Source organism: Pteronotus mesoamericanus, unplaced genomic scaffold, assembly GCF_021234165.1.
Source record: "Pteronotus mesoamericanus isolate MK-2021 breed Mesoamerican mustached bat unplaced genomic scaffold, CSHL_Meso_final contig_163, whole genome shotgun sequence".
Taxonomy (NCBI): domain Eukaryota; kingdom Metazoa; phylum Chordata; class Mammalia; order Chiroptera; family Mormoopidae; genus Pteronotus; species Pteronotus mesoamericanus.
In genome coordinates, this window is record NW_026555064.1 from 4,321,057 (window position 1) to 4,344,783 (window position 23,727).

The 23,727-nt window shown below is 34.5% G+C and overlaps 1 protein-coding gene across 1 annotated transcript in view; it reads left to right on the forward strand.

Annotated features, from left to right (window-relative positions):
- Positions 1-23,727, forward strand: part of IQCM (IQ motif containing M) — a 317,441-nt gene that overhangs the window by 161,561 nt on the left and 132,153 nt on the right. The window contains exon 9 of the mRNA XM_054595688.1: positions 3,971-4,080. Coding sequence (XP_054451663.1) covers positions 3,971-4,080 — 110 coding nt within the window. The remainder of the gene's footprint in view (positions 1-3,970; positions 4,081-23,727) is intronic.

The following is a 23,727-nucleotide window of genomic DNA, read 5'->3' on the forward strand; positions in this document are numbered from 1 at the left end:
GCTGTCTTATGCATTGGAAGACGTTTAGCAGCACCCCTGGCCTCTACCCACTAGAAGGCAATAGCAGGAGATAGCCGACATACTTAAAATATCCACATCAATAAAGTTATTGGTGAAAATGAAAAACATGTCTTTTATTTTATGGAAAAAACTAAACAGACTTTCTGGCCAACTCAGTAGTATTTGCTTTGTTTCTACAAACAACTGATCTCAACAGATAGCCAGGAAAAGGATTAAAGGTATATCTTACTTGCCGTCACTTAGCACACATTTTAAAATATTAAAAAGACATAGTTCAAAAGGAGTTATCCACGTTTCTTAGATTTCTTAGGCCATAATATTTGGGAGCCATGAATATTATCTGGTATCCGGTAGATATACAGTCAGCTCACTGAAAATTTTTACTGAATCCTTTTGGAAATAGCTCAATATAAACAAGTGAAGGAAGGTAGATAGTTTGTCATTTTAAAGTACATATTGTTCATTTTTGACTATAAATTAACAATATGAATTGATTTAAATGGACATTTCAGTCACCGAATCTAAAATCTGAACTGATATAACAGATGGAATTCAGCTGCCCAAGCAGGCTTCTGGGGTTTGATTATTCAAGTGATTAAGATGCTATTTGTCAACTCTAGTTTACCACCCCTTTTAATTATATAGATAATCAGACCAAGAACTGCTAATTCTGTCTCCTAACTATTAATTGTTTGTAATTACCTACAGATTAAAACTGCATGTGCAATTAACTTAAAGAATTAATTATTACAAGGGAATTGATAAAAGGGAAACAACGAGCTTGGCATAAAAGAGGCTCTCGGGACCGGGGGCCACTGAGGCCAGTGGTGGCTTGGGCTCTGTCAAGTCCTCGTAAAGATACATCACACTCTCATTGGGGCTTTTCCAGCTCTGTGCCAGGCAGCTGCATACACTATTTCTGATGGACATTTGGTTTCTGAAACAGTAAATTTGAAAAAGTTGACTTTTATGGTTTTTGGATCTTCAGTTGATATTAAGGTGACTTGGACCAACCTACCCATTTGCAGTAAGGAGGAAATGCTTGTCACTACAAAGAGTACAGAAGTGGAGACTATCTTAACTAGCTAGGAATTCTTCCTCCCTCCCTCCCTTCCTTCTTCATTCTCATGGCAGTATCGCTGTACTGTATGATCTTACCAGTTTTTAGTCAAACATCTGAGTAATTCAAGTTTCCTAAATAATGATGCTTATTAGATTTGAGATATCTTCCAACTGTGTAAATAATTGGCTCATTGTTAACTATGTAAATTTGAATAAAAATGTGAAATAAAATAAAAAGCCACCTCCAACTAAAATATGTTTGAAAACTATTGCCATTATAAACATTATGATGATGCCAGAAAGTGAGGGAAGATGGTCTGGTGAAAAATAACATTTGGCCCCTGAAAAAAAAGTAGAACTAAAAAAATTTTTTAGGGCTTTTCCATTTCTTCAGATATTTATGCCAGTTGCGTTGTATTGGATCTTTCACTCAGCAGTTTTGATGATTGTCCTTTCAGTAAGTGCCAAATTGGTCTAGAGGCATACACTGAACATATGCTTGGGGCACAGCATTGCATTTAGTTTTGGGGGGAATACAAAGCAAGTGAGACTTCTAAGTCTAGATAGGAAAATAAGATATGCAGAAGACAACAAAATAACATGAGCTAGCAGTGTAATAATATTTTTCAAAAGGACTATAAATAAGTATTGAGGAAATGAAAGACAGGAAGACATCAATAGGTAGTTATTTAACTTTTTTTTTTTTACATTCAAGATTAGCAACTATTTAGCTAATGTCTCCTTGTTAATCTGATAGAACCATCTTGGCTCCTTTCCAAATTCTGATATTGTATTTTCCCCATTTGTTTAATCTCAGAGTATTTTATTCTTACTGCTAGTTCCCTCTCTCTATCTCTCTCTCTTTCTCACACACACACACACACACACACACACACACACACACACACACCAGGCCACTAGAATTCGGAGTCTTTATTTCTCTGTGGCATTATCTGTTAGATTGTTGGTTCCCATGAAGGGTTTGTGAAGATTTAGTTTGATGTATGACTGGTATTCTTCCAACTATCAGCTTATAACTTTCGACTGACTTTGAGGAATAAACCAGAATTTGTGGCATGTCACCTTCTGTGCCTGGCTTCTGAGGAGGAGTCATTAGCATAACATCAGTGTGTGAATGATTACCTTGAGGATTTTAGTGGAGGCTTTACTGCTTCCTGTAGTGGAAAAGTTATAGCTATATTTTCTAGCCTGATACCTATAGACGGAAGAAAATAATACATGGCCTTCTAGAGTACGTGAGTCTGTTTTGTGGGTAAACAAGATAAAATATTTGAAATGCTCCGGACTCTTTTGGCAAAATAAGTTGTATAACATTTAGTGTCATTTTGGATTGGGCTCTTTAGTGATCAGGAAGATTTCTTTTGCTTGTGAGATTTGACCTCCTGAGGCTAATTCTTGCTTACCAGTGTTTAGATAGCTGGCTTAATCACATTGCTAATGAACTAGAAGCCCAGAGAAGTTCCAAGTAAGATCTTGCCCTGGAATAGCTTATACATTTAAAAAGGAGATTGGCAAGAGAGCCTAATTATCTAAAATATGTGAAACAGTTATTGTAGAAGTTCATTAAGGGAGGTGGGTGGGCCAGGGATAGACTTAGTGAGTCAGAGTGCTTCAAACTAGTTAAAAAAGCTTCATAAGAGCTGTGAGGACTAGCACATTTCTAAGAACTCTTGTTTATAAGAGTTCTCAAAGTATAACATGTGTGGCCTTTCCTTTGCTCTCCTCTTCTCAGATACAAATATTTTCAGGTTCTCTAGAATATTCCCATTATTGACATTTAATTCCATTATAAATTTCATTCATTTATTTTAAGTTGTGACTGAAATAGACAATTTATTATGCAGCCTCTTCTAAAGATTTTGCCTTTTGGATAGAGGGCAGAAACTCTTTTTGACTGAAATGGAAGAAATACCTATAACATTAAGATGGGCTAGGATGTGTATGTGTGATTTGATTATGATATCCCTGAGAGAGAATCACATTCTATATGTTACTACTCTGCCTTCTTGTGAGACACTTAATTTATGATCTGAAAATAAATTAAAACAAAGAAGTGAAAGAATTTTTTACTTTTGAGTTTTCTTTAAATTTATATGAAATTAACCTGTCCATGGATAACTGTAGTAAATTGACAGTTTCAGGAAAGAATATATGTATATGAATAGGTATTAGAAAAAAAGTAAAAGTAGTTTGATTCATTTGGATGGAAGAATTGAACTGAATTTTTCCCTTTTAAAAATGATTCATGTATCTGAGAAATAAACAAATCTTACATCTCCTTCTCATTAAGAAAAAACACAAAACAAAAAACAGTTTCTCCAGAAATCCCATGTAACAACTGGCACAACGCAGAACCAACATGGGGGTATATGCGGGCTAAACTTTTGCCCTTCAATCTATTACCATTTAAGCTAAAATACTTTTAATAATTTTATTTACTTTGCAGTTTAAAAACTTGTGTGCCTTCATAATAAATTTGAATTTTTTAAAAGTATTTCCATTAACAGGGAAAGAGTTTTCTGTTTATTTTTTAAGTGCTAGTCACAAATATGACTTTGCTTTAAGCCTCTTTGTTCTCAAAGAGCAAGGAGTTAGAAGGAGGAGCCTATTAATTTTCTGATGGGCACACTGTCTGCAATAAAAGCAGGAGGGCTTTCCTGTATGAGGAAGTCAGTTAATTGAAGTCTCCCTCTCTGCAATGCTATCACTTCATTTCTTTCTGATTAGATGACAAGATGTGATTTTAATACAGAATAATGGGGCCATAAAGATGATATACTTTCCTCTTTGTAATATTAAGCAGTATAATCAGTGTGTACTTTTCCTGGATAAATAGTGTGTTAACCTGCAATGATATTTCTAACAGACAAAGCATTCTGCAATTGGAGAGGAACTGTGTCAATGAGGTCTTCCCGCGGGACTCATGACTCCAGTTTGCCTAGTTTCTCTGGATCCTCATTTCCGGAATATAGTGCCGTAAGTGTTTGTAAAACTGGATGTAGAGTTGAGTTATCATTTTCCTGGCAACTTGTTGGGTTAATTTTGATATTATGTGAAATTTTTACTGTGGACCTATTTTAGTCCTAAAATGATTCCTTATTAAAATTCATCTTTTTTTTTTCTGAAGCACTGTTTTAGTTCTGTTATCGTATCTTATATAAACCTTTTTGATCACCTTAATTCCTAAATATGTGTATTAATTTTTATTTCAAGAGCACTAATAGCCAAAGTAATAATCTCAACCATTTGCCCCAAATGTGGTAGCAACTATTTTCATAATGGTACTTAGAATATCAAGAAAATATTATGGAGGTCAGTGGTCCTCCATGAAGACACTTGTTAGGACCATGACAATTAGAGGACTAAAAAATCCAAAGGCAATTTCATGAGCGCATATCGATGGTTTCTCAATGAGGGCTTTCTAAACAAGAACATCGGAATCTATGACTTGAAAATGGAATCAGGGCTTCACCTTAAGTTCATCTGTTCATCAGAGCAAGTTCTAAGGTATCTGTATGTAAATGGTAGAGAAAACTTGTGATTCTGACATCTTGAGCAATAATTTCTTAAAATATTGCAACATGCTATTTTATGACATCATGACACTGTGTCTGTATTGATGTCTAAATTCATTGCATCTCCCTATGTGTTCTGTTGTGGCTATGAATGTATCTGTCTCATCCTTTCTACCTTTTTCTCTTTTTATATCACTATAATATTTTTCTTCTTGAATTGTCATTTGTATTGGTATGCATGGGCTGCTATAAAAAATACCAGGGACAGGGTGGCTGACACAACAGAAATGTACGTATCGAAGTTCTGATGTCTTCAAGTCCAAGATCAAGGTGCTGGCAAGGCTGGTTTCTCAGGGGCCTCTCTCTCCATGGTTTGTAGGACCTGCCTTCATGCTGTGCCCTCACATGGGTTTTCCTGTGCATGTTCCTGGTATCTCCTCATCTTTTTATAAGGACACTGGTCATATTGGATTGAGCTCTACCCTTATGACCTCATTTAATCTAATTACCTCTTTAAAGCCTCTATCTCTAAATATAGTCACATTAGGTGTCAGAGCATCAACACATGACATTTGAGGAGGCAACATTCAGTCCGTAATACCATTAGATAACTGAAATATATTTAATAATTATTTTTTCTATCTATTACCTAGTTCTATATCTACCATTTAAACAAACAAATAATTGAGTTTTATATTTTCCTGTAAAGTAAACATTTTGAATTATGTCATTTAACTTATACAGCTAAATTCTTTGTAAGTAAATTTATAAAAGCTAAATTGTTACAACCCTGTTTCAGGAGAAGGCATTATATGAATAGTATTAAGGAATATTATAAGAATTTTGACAAGGAAATTATATGAATATTATGTTTCTCAAAATGCTAACAGTCTTTGTACTCTTCTACTTTTAGAACATGTTAATTAATCACAGCATAGACAGTTACCTCCAGTTAATAGGATATATATTTCCAATGCATGTATGTCCTTAACAAAAGTAATACATGTAGAAGGTTGTTTTCTTATCTTCCTGTAAAGGTGAAAAAATGAATTGCTTCTTCTAAGACTTCCAGCTCTGCCCTGTTTTATGCTAACAATTTAGAGACTGCTCTTAGCTGTGTAAATAAGTACACTGAACATATTTCTTTGGGGAATATATCTGGCAAGAATAGACTTGATTGTGGAGAGCTCTGAATGCAAGATTGGGGACTTCATTCACTGCTGTGTGAGAAATTAGGAGTACAACGGCTACTAACCATGGCTTTGGCATAGTAGATTATGCTGTGGGTATGTGCACCTGTCTACAGATTTTGGAGTGGACGGAAATGGAGATGAGGTGAGATTAATGGGCCTTTGCATCAGTCTAGTTAGAGGTTTGTACCTTATACTTGCAAACCAACTATCTCGTGGTAAGGAGAAGGAGTAATTTTCCATCCTTTAAATTTTTTTCCTGCAGCTCACTGCATTTTAATTCTTCACCATTGGATGTCTAACTGGCTTATTCACTAAGGATTTCCCTTTTGTGTATCTCTTAAAATAATAACACTCCTAGAAGGAATCAAAAACCAAGTTCCAAGTAAACCCTTTCTTATATTTTTTATTGTGGTAAAATATACATAACACAAAATTTACCATTTTAACCATTTTAAAACATACAGATTGGTGGCATTAAGTGCACCCATATTATTGTGTGATGATCACCACCATCCATCTCCAGAACTTTTTCACTTTTGCAAACCAAAACTCTGTGCCCATTAAACACTTCCCTTCCCCCACCTGCTGGCAGCAAACATTACACTTTCAGTCTCTATTGTTTTTATTTGTCCTTTTGTGACTGACTTATCTCACTTAGCATAATGTCTTCCAGGGCCACCCATGTTGTAGCATGTGTGAGAATGTCCTTCCTTTTTAAAAAGGCTGAAAAGTATCCTATTGTATGTATACACCATACTTTATCCATTTACCTGTCTATGGACACCTGAATTGCTTCTACCTTTTCGATATTGTGAATAATGTCACAATGAACATGGGTGTACACGTATTGTTTGAATTCCTGCTTTCACTTCTTTGGCTATATACCCAGAAGTGGAAAACATGAACCATATTGCATTTCTACGTTTACTATTTTGAGGAATCATCGTATGATTTTCTTCAGTGGCTATACAATGTTACATTCCCACTAGCAATACACAAGTGTTCCAATTTCTCCACAGCCCCATTAACATTGCATTTTCTGTTTTCTTGATAATACCCATCCTAATGGATGGGAGGTGGTAAGTAATCTTCACATGAATTTTTTCAATCAATCCAGAAGAGAAAAACTATTTGGGAAAAGTGAGAATGTGGATGCTTGCATTATTAAAACACAAGTGGAAACAGAGAACAGAAAATCCTACCACTGATTGTAGGAGGAAAAAAAATATAACATATTCTTTCAAAACACTCTTTATAGCTTAGCTGCTCTTCTCAACATTTTAATTTGCTCTTATAAAGAAAGGTTAATATGGATATGCTTTCTGTAGGCTAAAAAGACTGAGGACTGAAGTTCTTGTTTTCTTTTTAATGTATTTTGTATGCTTACATGTTTTTAGGTCTAACTAAATAATAATTTAATGTTATCTGTCTTTAGTTTTAATGCTTCATTTCTGCAACTGCAGTCTTACTGTACTAGAATTGTATAATAGTTTCTAGTTCTTTAAAGCAATGGCATATAGCCCTCTTAAACTTCTTTATGTTAAGTTACAGAAACTGCATCCTGAAGTTACTAATGCTACTTTTTATGGCTTCTGAAGTACTGAGATATTTATAGCCTTAATTATCTTGAAAGGTAATATTTATCCAAGAGAAGTGAGCACTCATGAGCAAAATTTTTCATGTATCATAAAAATGTAATATTACATTACCATAATATAGGAAAGACCACCATCTCCAACTTTTTATCACAATTTCATTTCATAACTCTTCCTTAAAGGTTTGCTTACTTTATGATAATTTATAAAGCAATCTTGAAACCCACGACCTGGAAGACTGTAGTTATGTAAAAAAAAAAAAATCAAAACACCGGTATTTATTAAAATCTGAGATGGAAAATTAATGTATTTATCAGTGCATTAAAATATGCTTTTAAAATAGGATAAAACAAGTATCGACAGAAGTTTGGATAAGTAGTTAATTTCTAGATAATATTTGAAGCAGGAGAGAGTACAATGCGTCTTATTCATCAGTTGTCAATAAGGGAAAGCTCAGCTCGGTGAGAGGTGAATTTCCAATGTTGCAGTGGTTCTAGGGGTCAGGGAGATTTCCTTGAGCGACTCCACCATTTGGCGATGTCCTAGAATGGGGAAGCGGTGACAAGCAGGGAGCGCCTGAGTGGGCGTCGTGCGTGGAGCGGTGGTTACAGGGCTCAGGGCGAGTGGGTGGACGGGGAGAACAGCTGCAGTTGTCTGAGCGAGCGGGGCAGAGTGCACTTCAGGAACTGAAGGAAGTCCGGGGTGACAAAATTCCAGCATGCAAGAGGGGAAGGGGCAAGGTTCAATTCAGGCTTCCTCGTCACGGGGTCCCTTGTAGGAAGACCGTGGATCACTTTATCTTCTTAACCCCGGTTGAAAAGAATTTGCCTAATCTTGACACTGTCAAGTAATGGATTACAAGCACATAGAATTTGATTTAATACTTGGTTACATTATAAATTGTTTTGCATTTCAAAAACACACTGTGAGTCCTCTGGGCCTTAAGCGTTCTTCCTCCCCTTCCCTCCAAGAAAGTTCTGTGTAAGAGAAGAAAAGAAGAGTCACTGGTCATATATTTTTTAAACCGCATTTACCGCTTCATCTCATAAACAAAAACAAAAGTCTTCATTCCTTTTGTAGGAATATATTTTTGAAAAATGAAAATTTACAAGTGTATTATTTTTCATATCAGCTTAATTTTGACTATAAAATGGATGGATTAGGTTTTAACACAAAATTTCTTAACAGTTTTCTCTGGAGAATTTGAGCCATTTGGGTAAAAGAAAATGAAAGAATCCAGGGATATATTGTTCTTTTAAATTGGAAATATATATAGTAATTCTTCACTACATTATAAATTCAGAGGACTGTGGGCATCCAGTTGCAAGGTTTAGTTACATAACAAAAAAAATAGTAAAGAAACGTTTAATAGGTAAAGCATCTTTGTTCATTTCTTTCTTCCATATTACAATATCTTATGCTCTTTACCTTCTATCCTTCAAAACATTTGAGACGGTATTATAATTATTTCTATACTTATGATTGTATTCTCTGTCAGGCTGCATTTAAAAAAATTGTCATATGATTTGACTTTTTTATATTTCTAAGAATTAGTACAAATTATTGCAAGAACTAAATTTAAATTTCTACTTATTCAAAGAACTTCCTATATATCTTTAGCCATTTTGGGTAGAAATGAAATTACTTTTTAAAAATCCTATTGTAGTCTTGGGAATAATTTAGGACTTGAGTTAATAGCTAAGTGACTGATTTTTTTGACATTTTGAACAACATTCTAGCAGTTTACTCTTACCTACTTTTTATTTACTTGTTTTCATTCTACTGTAAAGTATAGCAGTGCCTAATGTACATACTTCAACCTTCACATTTTTATTTTGACATATATATCTTTTCCTATGAAATGTTAAAATTTTGAATTGTTTGTGATAAAATGCAATAGATATTCACTTTGACTTATATAAGACTTCATATATATATGAAATCATATATATAAGACCGTATATATATATATGAGATCATATATATATATAGAGAGAGAGAGAGAGTCTGTCCAGAAGAAGACCAGCCATTGTTGATATAACAAACAGGAACACTTAGCTCAATATCAATGTTACCTGGAAGCCAAAGAGAGTGAATTGGAATGTGCAATGATGACTTCACTGTACTAGTCAGTGGGGATGGTAGATGCTGTTGAGTGAGCATATGTACTATGTGGCCATCACATTCAAAATGACTGAGCGAGTAGAACCACGAATCAGTGTCAAATTTTGTGTTAAGCTTGAACATTTCTCCATGTAAACTATTCCAACAATTCAGAAGGCTGTAGCTATGGACAACTGGTGATTGGCAGCTTCATCATGACAATGTACCTGCTCATGCATCACATCTCATGCAGAGTTTTCCTGGTGAAACATTAGATCACCCAGGTGACCCTGTACAGCCCAGATTTGATGCCCTGTGACTTCTGGCTTTTCCCAAAACTAAAATCACCTTTGCATGAGAAGAGATTTCAGACCACCAATAAGATTCAGGAAAATATGACAGGGCATCTGATGGTAATTGGGAGAACTGTGTGAGATCCCAAGGTACCTAGTTTGAAGGGGACTAAGGTGTCATTGTCCCATGTATAATGTTTCTTTTGTCTCATTATCTTCTTCAATAAATGTCTCTATGTTTCATATTACATGGCTGGATACCTTCTGGACAGACTTCGTATATTTAATGCACATAGTTGTAGTTAAAAACCCACATTTTAACAGTTATGTTGTTCTGTAGCAGTTTTATCTGGGCCTGAAGTGGATCTGTAAAACCATAATTTATTTTATTTTATTACCTTTTGAATTCTAGATAAAAATTCTTTACTCTTGTCCTAGTTAAGATGCTTATTGGGAAAAATTAAGGAGGTACTCCGTGCAAAATTTAGCAATAAATAGGTTAAGATGTATAGTCAGAAGAAATCAGACAAGGCTTATATTCAGCATTCTTATTACGTTTTAGAAGAAAGCACTTTGGATGAATGGAAGATAAGGGTGTAATATTACTTAGATTTACCAATGTACCATCACTTGACAACATCACAATCCCACTCACACTAAATAATGTACAAAAGTGGAGGTTTAGGTAAATAAATAGGATAATTTTAAATTTGTATTTTTGGATCAATATATATAGAGGAAAATCTTAATCTACACTTCTCATTTCTTTTATTATAAAAGAGCAATGAATTTTTACATTTGGAAGTTACTTCTTTTTTTACTGTAGAAGCCAAAAGACTCAACCAAATTTTCTCAGTCACATTGGCCCTTTATTCTGAGATGTTCTCATGGGAGAAAGACATCTGAGGGATACTAGGCCCATTTGCATTACTAATAGTGCTGCAAATAGTTCTAGTTCTACAGTAGTCTGTCAGCATACACATTCTTTGTTAGATAAGATGGCGTGTGATTGTTACCAAAACCTGGATGAGGGAATGACAAGTTGAATGTAGAGAGGGCATTTGAGCAGATACTAGGTTAAGGGAGTGAACAGACTGCGCCTACCCTAGGGATTCCCGCCTCCCCCAACCTCTCCGGAAGGTAGGTGTACTTGTTCTCTAGTTAAGGGAACATTAACTAAATTTCTTAAAAAGTAATGAACTAGAACAAAGTGTAAAAAGGAAGCCAAAAAAAAAAAAAAAAAAAGTCCAACATCTGTTACAGAACATGTCTCGTTTGATTTCCTTTTAAGAATTCTTAGGAATAAATTTATAAACTAGGAAAGGTTCAGCACTAATTAGCTTATTTTCATCAAACAAAATGCACCAAACATAGATGTGACTATGAATGAAAGCTTTAGTAGCAATAATACACAGACATAGAACGTGCCAATGGACTTAGAAAGTGCTGGTATTCAAGGTCATAGTCACAAGGCTTTGGATTTTGCTGTCTGTTAATATTATATTGACTTAGATTTGCCATAATTTGATTTTTGAAAATGATTAGAAAAAAATGTTTAACAAGTGAAGTGTATTCATTTAACAGTAGATGGATTAGATGTAAAGTTTTTTCTTCAGCTATACACATTTAGGCTAATGATATGTTAGAATGATTCAGAATAAGAAATATAGAGCTACTCAAATGCAACAAGAGTAATAATAGTTGTAGCTTGTAGTAGTTGTACAGATCCATGACCCTTTATTAGAAATTCTTATAGTCAGATATATTTTGGAATTCAGAAAATGTCAAACTTTAGAAGGTAAGATGATAACTGGATCTTAAATGTGTAATCAAAATATGTTAATACTTTTCAGTAAAGCATAAGAATATTTTCCTGAAGTAGGAGATAGAGGTGCTTATATTGGCCTTGTGTTGGTTGGTTCAGCCACCAAAGGTAAGGTTATTTAAATTTTGCTTCCATGTATGTTATGAAAAATGTGTTGGTTTTCAAAACTTTTTGAATTTCTGAGCTTCCAATAAGGAACTGTAGATCTGTAGTAGTAATAGTAATAGTAAGAGTAATAGTAGTAGTAATAAGGAAAATAATGGTGGTAGTAGTGGTGAAGATGGATGGGGAAGATAAAGAGATAAAGATACATGTACATCTTGTTAGTTGCATAAGAAAAATATGATTATATATTTATTGTTCTTGATTCTTAGTACAAGATATCCTGCAATTAATAGCAGAAGGTCTGTGTTCATACGATTGCCAGTGGCAGAACCAGGCAGATGTGATGATACATCTCTGAGAGATGCTATCGTCTGTGAGAGTTCTTCCCTGAATTCCACCTAAAAGAGCACCACCACCCTTATTTTTCAATGTATTCCAACCTGACAGTACATTATATATGTCTGTATTGGCCTTTATTCTTGGCCTTCCTCAGTAAAATGTAGGCTTTGCAAGGTTGAGATGTTCAGATCGTTGATGCAGCCCCAGTGCCTAGAATAGCTCCTATCATACAACAGAAGTTCAGAAAATATTTGCTGAGAGAGTGAATAACAGGCTGACTGACATTTTTCCTAAGAGAAATGCCAAAGAGACCCAAGCTCCCAAAGCAGTGAAAATAAGCATGATATTACTAGGGAGAGAAAAAAATAAAAAAAATAATAAGGATGTTATAAATATCGCTATAATTAATTTTTTCTATAATAATCGAAGGGTTGTACAACCCTTAATTATTTGTTCTGAAATAGACTTTCTCCCCATGCCTCTTCTCTGGAGCTAGTATGCCACTCCCATTTTGGCAGGCAGTTAGTTCTCCTGTTGGTTTCTTTTTCCTTTTACAAACATCTTCCAATACTTTCATTGGAAGTCCCCTTTGCAGCGCAGGCAAGGCCACTTTCATCAGCAGGCTGCGAAGTTACAAATCTACCCCAGGGGCATGGACCCAAAACTTTGAGTCATAGGAGATGCTGGTATTGACAACTAGGTCGTAGACACTGAAGCCTGGTAGGCAGTAATCAGGAGGTTTCACACACTCCCATTCAGTTATTTGGTGAGGAAGTAATCAAGCAAAGATCCTATCCATCCTGTCAGGATGATGTCTTCAGTGATCGATCCCTAATCTCATTCTAGTTTTATCCTTGAATCACACACATGGAACAACTTTTAATCTCAAATTATTTTAGGCCTTTGTGTTCTTCCTCTGTTCTTCCTATGTCTGTTACTATACTTTAATGATCATCTGTAAAGCCTTTTAATATTAACGTTTTGCCATTTGTTAAAATAACTTTTTATAAATGATGTTTGTAATACATATATTTTGCATAAAGCTTGGATGAGCCAAAAATAAGAAAATCAGCCATAGTTATTACACAACAAATGCTTTATAACCTTATTTTTTTCCCTTCCAAAATACATCCTGAACATCTTTTCTTATTAATATAATTTTTTATCATTAAATCAATGGCAGCAATATTTACTTTTTGGATATAACTCATTTTTGGTTATTTTGGCCATTGAACAAAACTTTAATATAATATGGTACACTATATTTGTAGTAAAATATTTATGCATATTCTCAATTTTCTTAGGATCAGTTTCTTGCAGTGAAATTGTTGATATGCTTTCCCCCTTTTTTTACCTCATCTTTTATGGTATATTGTTAAACTTTCCTCCAAAGAAGTGTTGGTTTTGTATTTTTACACAGATTTTCACTGCTTCTATGTCAAAAACAAAACTACACAAAGGAAAAACAAACCAATAACCAGCTAAAATTAGATAATCATATATGAAAAAGGCTTAGCACAGTATGACTGGATTATAGTAAAAGCCAAATGTAGTACTTTATTGTAATTATATACCCATAATTAATTATGGCTGTAATTAATACCTTTATTAAATTGTTAAAGAATTCATTAAAATTCTTTCATGAAGAATATATGATAGCTTATATAATATTTATAACATGAAACATTATGAAGATATTAGAATTTATGAAAAAGAGAATAGGAAAAATAAAGTTAAGATTTAACTAGGTACACAAAATTCATAATTTGGTATACTATATGTTATTAATAAGTAAGCCACAAATTTAGCAGCTAGTAAAAAAAGATATAATAGTCACCTGATTCAGGTATTTTTATAAAATAAAAGCAAACCAGAAAAATGTACCAAGCAGATTATTATAAAGAAGGTACTGTAAAATCAATGTTGTATATTATTTACACAAAATATACTTCCTGAAAATGTAGTAAGATATTACAGTTGACCCTTGAACAATGTGGAAGTTTGATGCTCCAATCCCTTGTCAGTTGAAAATCTGTGTATAAATTTTTACTTCTCCAGAACTTAACTACTAATAGCCTAAGCTTGACCAGAAGCTTGACTGATGTGAACCATTGATTAACACATACTTTATATGTTATATGTATTATATGAGGTCTGGCCAGAAAAAATCCAAGCATTATTAATATAACAAAAACAGTTTGCATCGCATCAACATAAATGGGCAGCTAAGGAGAGTGAACTAGAATGGGTATGTGTGAACAATGATGACTTCATTGTACTAGTCAGTGGGGGCGGTAGATGCTGTTGAGTGAGGATGTGTACTGTGTGGCCATCACATTCAAAATGACTGAGTGAGTAGAACAACGAATCTGCATCAAATTTTGCATTAAGCTTGAACATTCCTCTGTGTGAACTATTCCAATGAATGAGAAGACTACAGTTATGGGGCAACTAGTGGCTGGCAGCTTCATCAGTACCCATTCATGCATCATGTCTCATGCAGTTTTTTGGTGACATTGAATCACCCATGTGACTCAGACCCCCAACAGCCCAGATATGGTGCCCTGCAATTTCTGGCTTCTCTTAAAACTAAAATCACCTTTTCAAGGAAAGAGATTTCAGACTATTGATGACATTCAGAGAAACATGATGGAGCAGCTGAAGGTGATTAGGAGAATAGTGTGAGGTCCCCAAGGTGCCAATTTTTAAGGGCACTGAGGCATCATTGTCCTATGTACAATGCTTTTTGTGCCTTTTTTTTTTGGTGAAGATTTTATTTATTTATTTTTAGAGAGAGGATGAGAGGGAGAAAGAGAGGAAGAGAAACATCAATGTGTGGTTGCTTTTCATGTGCCCCTTACTGGGGGCCTGACCCGCAACCCAGGCATGTGCCCTGACTGAGAATTGAACCACCAACTCTTCGGTTTGCAGGCCAGCACTCAATCCACTAAGCCACACCAGTCAGGGCTGTTTCTTGTGTCTTGCATCTTCAGTGAATGTCTCTATTTTTCATGTTATGTGGCTGGATATTCTCTGGACAGACCTTGTCTACTGTATTTTTACAATAAAGTAAGTTAGGGAAAAGAAAATGTTATTAAGAAAATCGTAAGGAAGAAAAAATATATTTACAGTTTTTATTGAAAAAGATCTGTGAATAAGTGGACCCACACAAGTTCAAACCTGTGTCGTTAAAGGGTCAACTGTACATATTAACACTCATTTTAATCAAAAGACCAAAGCAAAATGTGATGAAAGCACTTTTACAGGAGTTGGAGGAGTTTGGAGGTGTCGATTGTTGTGGTGGAGGTAACGTGGAAGTAATATGGTCCTAGTATTCAGTTCTGCGCAGGTTTAGTTTAAATCAGAGAAAGATTTTAGGACACCTTATGGAAGGGGAATTTTCTTCAGGGCCTTCCTACTCCATCAGGCAACAGCATTGTTATCATCTGAGAACTTGTTATAAATGTAGAATCTCAGGACTGACCCCAAATCTATTGAATTGAATCTCTATTTGAACAAGATCAATAATGATTTATAATCTATTAAAATTTGAAGAACACTGTTTTAGATAATTCTTTATCATATTTTGTCTTTTAAGTGAGTTTCTGATAAAGAGACAATGTATATAGGTAATTACTTTTTCTGACAACTACCTGAAGTGCAGATACTCCATGTTGAATTTAGAGTCATGTGGTGAGGTAAGAATGCATTTTCTTGTGGAAGTTGAGGAGTGAGATAATAACCAATCAAAGATATCAGAAGCAGTCTCAAGTAGTGAATGTCAATATTGGCCTGGGATAATATGCCATATATATTCATAATAAAGCTTCCACACAAATGGATGAATCTGGACAATTTCAATAAGCTGATATATCCATCCAAGTATATCCTGAGCCTTGAGAAATCATATCTTAGTGATTTATAAGCACATTGAAGTTTGAGAAGCACTGTTTTATTTAATTCCTTATAAAAGTCTTCCAAACAAGGAGTGATAGGCAAGTTGTGTTGTAGTTAGCGACTGGGGCGCCCTTTGACCTGGATGCACTGATTGGCAGCTCTAAATCCCATTATGATTAAGTCCTACAGACTTTCTACAAAATCATCAGATCTTTTCTAAAGAAACAAACATGGAAAGTAAACTTGTTGAATCCTAATCAATTAAATATCTAATATCAACTCTAATACTGCTTTGTTCACTATTTTCTGAATATATCCATAGATTAAAAAGCTTTTGTCTGTATCATCAATTTCACTTTCTATATAAAAGAGATTGAGTCTGAATCCCAGCAGCTCCTACCTGCATAATCGAGGTAAAGATGTTTAAACTTCTTTAGGAAAAGTGGTAATTAAAATATCTATTTTGCAGAGTCTTGGTGAAGATACCAGAAAATGAATATAAAGCACAAACTAGTTCTAATTATTAGTTATAACAAACCTCATGATGATAACCAAATTCATTACCTACAACGGTTTCACATCCTAACAAATCCCAAATTTGTGAAGGATTGAATTCAAAATTTTAAAATACTGTTGAGTTTATTACTGAATTATTTGGTAATAAATTTACTACTTGGGAGGTTACCTTAAATCCAAAGGGAGAAACATATTAAAAATCAAATAAGTACCTTATGTATGGTTAAACATCAACTTCAACATCAGTATGAATTCAACATATTAAAATGCCCCTAAATTGTAAAATCCAAACTCCTCAATTTAAACTTTTAATTCTAGTTGATTGAAAAATATCGGCCACATGTATTTACAGATTTATACATTTGAAAGCTTCGTATCTGCAGCATCAGTTCAATTGTGTGGCATTGAACTTTAGAGTTTCTAAGAACACACACAAACTGCAGGAGATTTGGAGCCATTGTAACCCCCTAGGAAGCTGTAGTATACCTGGGAAACCCAGGGGTCCCCAACATACTGTTGTCCTCTTTCTTGAGAGGAGTGACACTCATCTAAGTTTTTTTTCTACCACATTAATTTTTACATTTCTATTTTTATATAGTGATTACAGCAGACAGTATGTTATACATATACACATCTATCAACAACCCTATATCTTAAAGAATAATAATGGAACACTTACAAAGTTTAAGAAAGGGAATTCTGTTGTCTATTCCTTCCCTTCATATCCCGTGGAAACCAATATTCCTAATTTGATTTCTTTACTTTCCCTTATAATTTTGGGACACATACCGATATCCGTAATTAGCATTTTGTTTACTTTTACTTGTTTTTAACTTTATGTATATGGAATCATAATGTCTTCTCTCTCTCTTTGCTCAGCAATGTATTTTTGAGATCCACCAATCTTCATAAATGTTGATGTCGGCTCCCTGTAGTTCATTTATTTTCATTGATGCACAACATCCCATTAAATGATTATACTACAGTTTAATTATCTGTTTGCTGAGAGATATTTGGCTTTTCTTTTTAGTTATTTCCTTTTATGAACAATTCTGCTACACTCTTACATAGCCCCTGAAATATAAGTGCAAGAGTTTCTCTAGGGAAGGCTTCCCAGCATCAGTAAGAGCCTGCATCCTGTTGCTTGGGTTATATAGATCCCAGGATATTGATCCCCTTAGCCCTAGAGGCAGTCAGGCAGGGCCTGGGCAATGGGAATTCAATGGCTTAACTAGGTGAATGATTGATTGCCTCTAGCCACAAGCTGCCCGGAGCAAAGTGGGTGTGCTGGCCAGTGGGCATGTGTTCAGTTTTACCAGGTGACTGCAAAGAGTTGTCCATGCCCAGCAGCAGCTGTGAGAGTCCCCATGGCCTCATATACTTGGCAGCACTTAATTCATCAACATTTTAACTTTTGCCAATGTGGGAGGTATAAAATATTTCTTTGGGATTTTAATTCATATTTTCCTAATGATAAAAATAGTTTTTTCCTCCACATATTACTAGGCCACCATTATTTCCTCTTTGTGAACATCATACATTTGTATTTAAAAAAAGTATTTTCATGTATTTCTGCCCCTTTTATTTTGTGCTCTGTATTTGTTCTTTCTATCTTGTTCAACTCCTCTAGCCGCCCCCCACCCCCCCTTTTTTTTTGGTTCATTTGTTGCCTTTATTGGAAATTAACTGACATATTTTCCCCTCTTGTTCCATTTTTCCTAGTACAAGTTTGGCATTGTACTAATTTTTTTAATACTAGTTTGGCATATATATTCTTGTCTTTACTTCTTATAAGTGATTAACCTGTAGTTTTTAATATATACATTTAACTTGAATATCTTTACTCTCGTTATACCTCATACAGAAATTTTGGATTGCCTTAACTACTGGAGTTTAGTTCTTTTTATTTTTTTAACCTCATATATTAAACAAAATTACTTTGTTTTATACTTTGTTGTTTGTTAAGGTTTACTATATACTTACCATTTTTTTATTTGCCATTATGCCTAGCATCACAGACCTATAGGGTGATTTTTTTCTTGAGCTATAGATATATATATATATATATATATATCCTTTAGAAATGAGTTTAGAAAACTTCAACTTACAGTGTATTTTTCCCTCCATATTATTAGATAACACATATTATCAGCATTTTGAACTTATCATTTTCCTGTTTTCTGGCTGCCAGTGTTACTGTTGAAAAATCAGAAGTTTGTTCACTTGTTTTTCCATTTGAAATAATTCGTCTCTGTTCTCTGTCTTCTTTTCATTGTTCTGCTGTTTTATTATAAGGTGTATAGTATGGTTTTATTTTTATTTATTCTGCTTTGTTTTTCTTGGTCTTTCTAAATATAAAAATCAGTGTCTTTCAGAATTCTGAAAAAAATCTCTGCAAATACTATCTTCCTTTTTTCCTATATAAATTGTAATTAAAACTCTATTTAGACTTATGTAAGTCTTCCATTCAGTTGCCATTCCTTTTATTCCTCTTTATTATACTTGTCATCTCTTTTTCTCTTATTGATGCATCCTGGGTCATTTTTTCCCCCTAATTTATCTTTTAGATTATGATTCTCTTTTTATTTGTGTATCTATTTTTTCTTTTGCTATCCATGGAGTTTCCAATTTCAGATATATATATATATTTTATTTTAGAATGACCAGTTGTTACTTTCCAAATCAGCTTAGTCAACCTTGATATTTTGGTTCCTTTAATATAATTCTCTAAACATATAGAAATGGAAGTTCATTCTTATTTTATATTTTGCCTACCTTAATTACAGTATTACATCTTTGAGGTTCTGAATGTTTAGTTTATTTCTATTGACTCCTTGACTGCTCATTTTCTCATGTTTAATGACTTTTCTGAGTGTGATTTAATTTTTCTTGGTGTCTTATTGTGGATTATTTGGGTTTAAACTGCATTCTTCTAAAAATGGTTGGTAATTGCTTTTACCTGGTACTCTATGATACTACTAACTAGGAACCACTTTATTTTAATTTTTTGCATTTCTTTTGGTGAGTTAGTATGAATTGAGTCCCCAAATCCATGTGAATGAGGTCTTGTCACCAAAAATTACTGGGGTTATCTGTCGTGACAAAAGGTCATGATAGACATGGTTTCACAGTCTCTCTTTCTCTTTTTCCTAATTTCTTTCTTTCTCTGTCCAGGGAAATTTAAAATTCTGGCTAATACTCCAAGGAGCCTGGACTTTCAGTACATAGGTTTTATGAGGTGTTCTCAACTCTGACATCCCTTCATGCTCTGGGTGCCAGTGTTTGTCTCCCAACTTCAGGGCATGTAGTTCATTAAAATTCAGGCTTTTGGTTGTCTGACATTACCATGAAATCCCCAAGGCAAAGACAGTCTCCCAAACTCATACAGTACTAAATTCAAAATTTCTTGTTGTTCTTGCCCTGAGAGGAATTTTATTACTTTCCCATCAGCTCAGCCATGCATTTAAAATATCTTTCATTTTTGTCTTTAGCATTTATTATGGTATTATACTGTGATTTGTTACTATGAGCATATCCCTGGAAACAGCAGTCTTCTTATATCTTTTACAAATAGGTTTCAACCTTCAGAGGAACTTTCACTGCAATGTAAATCTCTCTGTCTAGCTCTCTTCTACTCATCAGTCTTTGTGTTGTCTCCTGTGTTATGCTTAAATTCCTACATATCAAAGAGTAAATTCTTAGTTTTGATTTCCCTTAGAAGTTAAAGAAACTGTCTAGTGACTGGTAAATGAACAGCCTGTGATTTGTTGGGTCACCTTGTTCAGTCTCCCGTCATCCAGAAGTTGAATGGCTTTTTGAGGCCATGGCCATTAGAGGGTGGGCAGCATTAGCTTTGGTATCCCTCTCCACCTCTCTTAGGAAATGTAAAAGAAACACCACACTAGAGACCACCTTTCAAAATGGAAGCATCGCTGTCTCCATGAGAAGATTTGTGGGAAATATGGGTTTCCTGGGCCTACTACAACTTCGCAGCGGTGGCTCTATGTCTTGGAATTCCTCCTGTGGTTAGTGTGTGCTTTTGGAAACTCTACAATTCAATAATGCAAATATATAGACTCGTGAAAAGTCCACAATGGTGCGTTTGGTGTGTCCTGGTTTTGCATGTGTGCACATTGTTGACACTTTACTGTTTAGCCCATTTCTTCTATGAGAAGCAGTAGCAGTGTGCAGAACACAGCTCACTGCTGTTTCATGGAAAGTGCTAGTGGCCACCTGACTTCAGCAGGGAAGACACAGTGTTGATGTTCAAGCCTGGCAGGAAAAGCATTTCAGTTTATTTCACATGTTTTAATGTGTAATTTATAGTTTTATATGTATATGTTAATAATTTTCTCTTTACAATGACCTATTTTAAAATAAACCTTTCATTTTACTCAGTGTGTTTATATATGTTTCTGGTAGGGTCACAAAGCTGTTAAAAACTGTGAGAATTCTTTGCTACTTAGAAAATACCCTTTGATTTTGATTGTAAGTACTGGGGGTGTAATATGCCATTTGTAGGTTATTTTTTTTATAACAAACATATCCCAGAATTTCATACTAATAATAGTAGTATAGAAAATATCTAGCATTAAGAAGAAAATGCAAGGCTTTCTTGAATAGTTCATCTATAGTTAATAAGTGCAAGATATTAATCATTAAGCAATGAAAGAAATTAGAAGAATTATCAAAAGCAAAAAACATTTCTATGAGATTTGGAAAGAAAAGAATTGATGGATTAGAAAGCTGCTTTTAAAACAAAACTTGAGGTGGAATAATATTGTGTAAATTATCAAAAGTAAATCTGGTACCGGTTAAATTGTGGAATTTGAGAAAAGATGTTGAGGAAAGGAGTCTGAAAAGTGGTTTGGAATAAATCCACACAGGATGTTAGAAATTTGAAAATTCTGACATGAGGTTTTGATAAATGACTTACATCTTCAACCAGGTATTTAGAAAGTGTCACTTCAAATGCATTGTCATGGAGAGAGTAGGATCTTGAAGAATTTTAAAGAAGCAGGTGGCAGGCCCTGGCTGGGTAGCTCAGTTGGTTGAAACATCGTTCCTACATGCCCAGGTGGGTTCGATCTTCGATCAGGGCACATACGGGAATTAAGAAATGAATGCGTAAATAAGTGGAACAACAAATCAATGCCTCTCTTTCTAAAATCAATAAAAATATTTTTTAAAAAGAAGCAGGTTGTAGTTGAGAGGAAAGATTTTTGAGAGAGAATGGAATTGAATCATTAAGGCAGAATGGACTTGAAATTTGAATATTTAAGTACGTAGGAAGCTAAGAATGAGAAAACCCCTAAATAAAGGACTGATATTGACTTTGCAAAAAGGAGAGAAAAAATAGTTTCTTAATCAGGTAGGGGGACAGAAACACAGTAGAGGCTGTGAAGGCCATGAAGTTGCAAGAGAGTAACTAGAAAAAATCAGAGAACATCTTGGTATGAAAAACCCTCACAAATGTTTGTCTGAGTCTGTTTTCCTCGGCAGCCTTCACATTTGACACCCTTCCCTGTGGACAGCAGGCTAACGCCGTTAGTCTGGCCAAGAAGGAAGCAGCTAAAAAAACAAGCTGGCAAGTGTCAATAGTCGTGTCACTTAAGGGCAGTGGGTTCTAGGCCAAGCATGTTGCTGTGTGTAAACATATGGAATATGTAGGTTAAAAATTAATTTTTGCAACTCTTGGTATTTTTGTAGCCATGTATAAATGTTGAAACATCTTGAGAGCTATATTTAAAATAAAGGTCCTGCTCCATGTTTTATTATTGCCTACATGTTCCACATAAATATTAAAATGTACAATTTTATTCTTTAGGATCATTGTTTACTTTAAAAAACACATGGTCAGGGAATTCTAAAAGTAACAAATACTTGAGAGATGATGTAAAATAATTCTCAAGGTTATTGTTGCATTCTAATATAACTATAGAAGAAAAGTTACTCTTTGATCTTAAAAAAATAAATGCAATGAAATACAAATTAACATAAGTTAGATTGCACTTGAATAAGACAGAATGAAGAATTCATGATTTGTTTAAAATATTTAAAACAATCACTCTGTGTCTTGATACTGAGTATTTTTACAATACAAATACAATTTTCTTTCACAGTTCATCTTTATATTAATCCTTTATATGTCATAGGGTTTTATGTAAGAGAATTCTTTGGCTTCAATTGTCAAATAGTGTTTAAAAGCACCTTTGAAACTTAAAAAGCAAAACTGAAGTAAGCATTTCCCACGTAGAACATGAACGCACTGTATCTCAGTAGCCAAGACATTTTCTATTACTAATGTATAGATTCTGAGGGAGAAGACAGCACCAACAACCTAAAATGCATTAACCTTTTACTATTTTTATCAGGATTACCTCAAATTCCTCTTATTTCAGATCATTTTTTCAAAAGCTGTTCTGTGAAAAATAATTGTCATGACATATTACAAAGTGGATATGCAGTCCTTTGATGCCTCTAGGCATCAGTTTAACCTTTGGATTATGCCAAATAACCAGAAATGCAATGGCCCAGTGATTCTGAGGTCTTGTAGAATTATATTCCTGAGTTTTTTCTACTGTTGACTGATACTGAAGGATTGTGTAAAAAATCCACATTAAACACTCTGGTGTGATTTTTGGAGAGACACTCTTGAAGCCAACCATTATATTACACCAGGCTTCTTTTGAAGAACCCATTTTTTCCCTTCAGTTACATACATTATAAATGTTGGATCTACTATGTTTTCTTCATTGCCTTGTGTATTAGTGTGCCAGGTTGGCTATCATGAAATACCACAGACTGTGTGGTATACACAACCGAAATTAATTTTCTCACAGTTTTGGAGGGTAGAAGTCCAAGACCAAGATGCCGGCAAAGCTGGTTTCTCTAGAGGCCTCTCTCCTTGGCTTATAAAGATGCTTGCTTCTTTCTGTGTCTTCACGTGGCCTTTTCTCTGTGTACATGTGCCCTTGGCATTTCTTCCTCTTCTTACAAAGCTGACAGTATTATTGGATAGGGCCTCACCCTTATGGCCTCATTTAACCTTAGTTGCCCACTGAAAGGCTTTATTTACCAACATAGTCACATTACTGATTAGGGCTCCAACACATGGATTTTGGAGGAACACAATTTAGTCTATAATACTTTGAAAGCTAAAAGTTTGAGAGCCCAATCTGTGTGACACATCAAGAAATATCAGAAAATATTTGACGTTATTGTTCAATACCTATTTTCCCC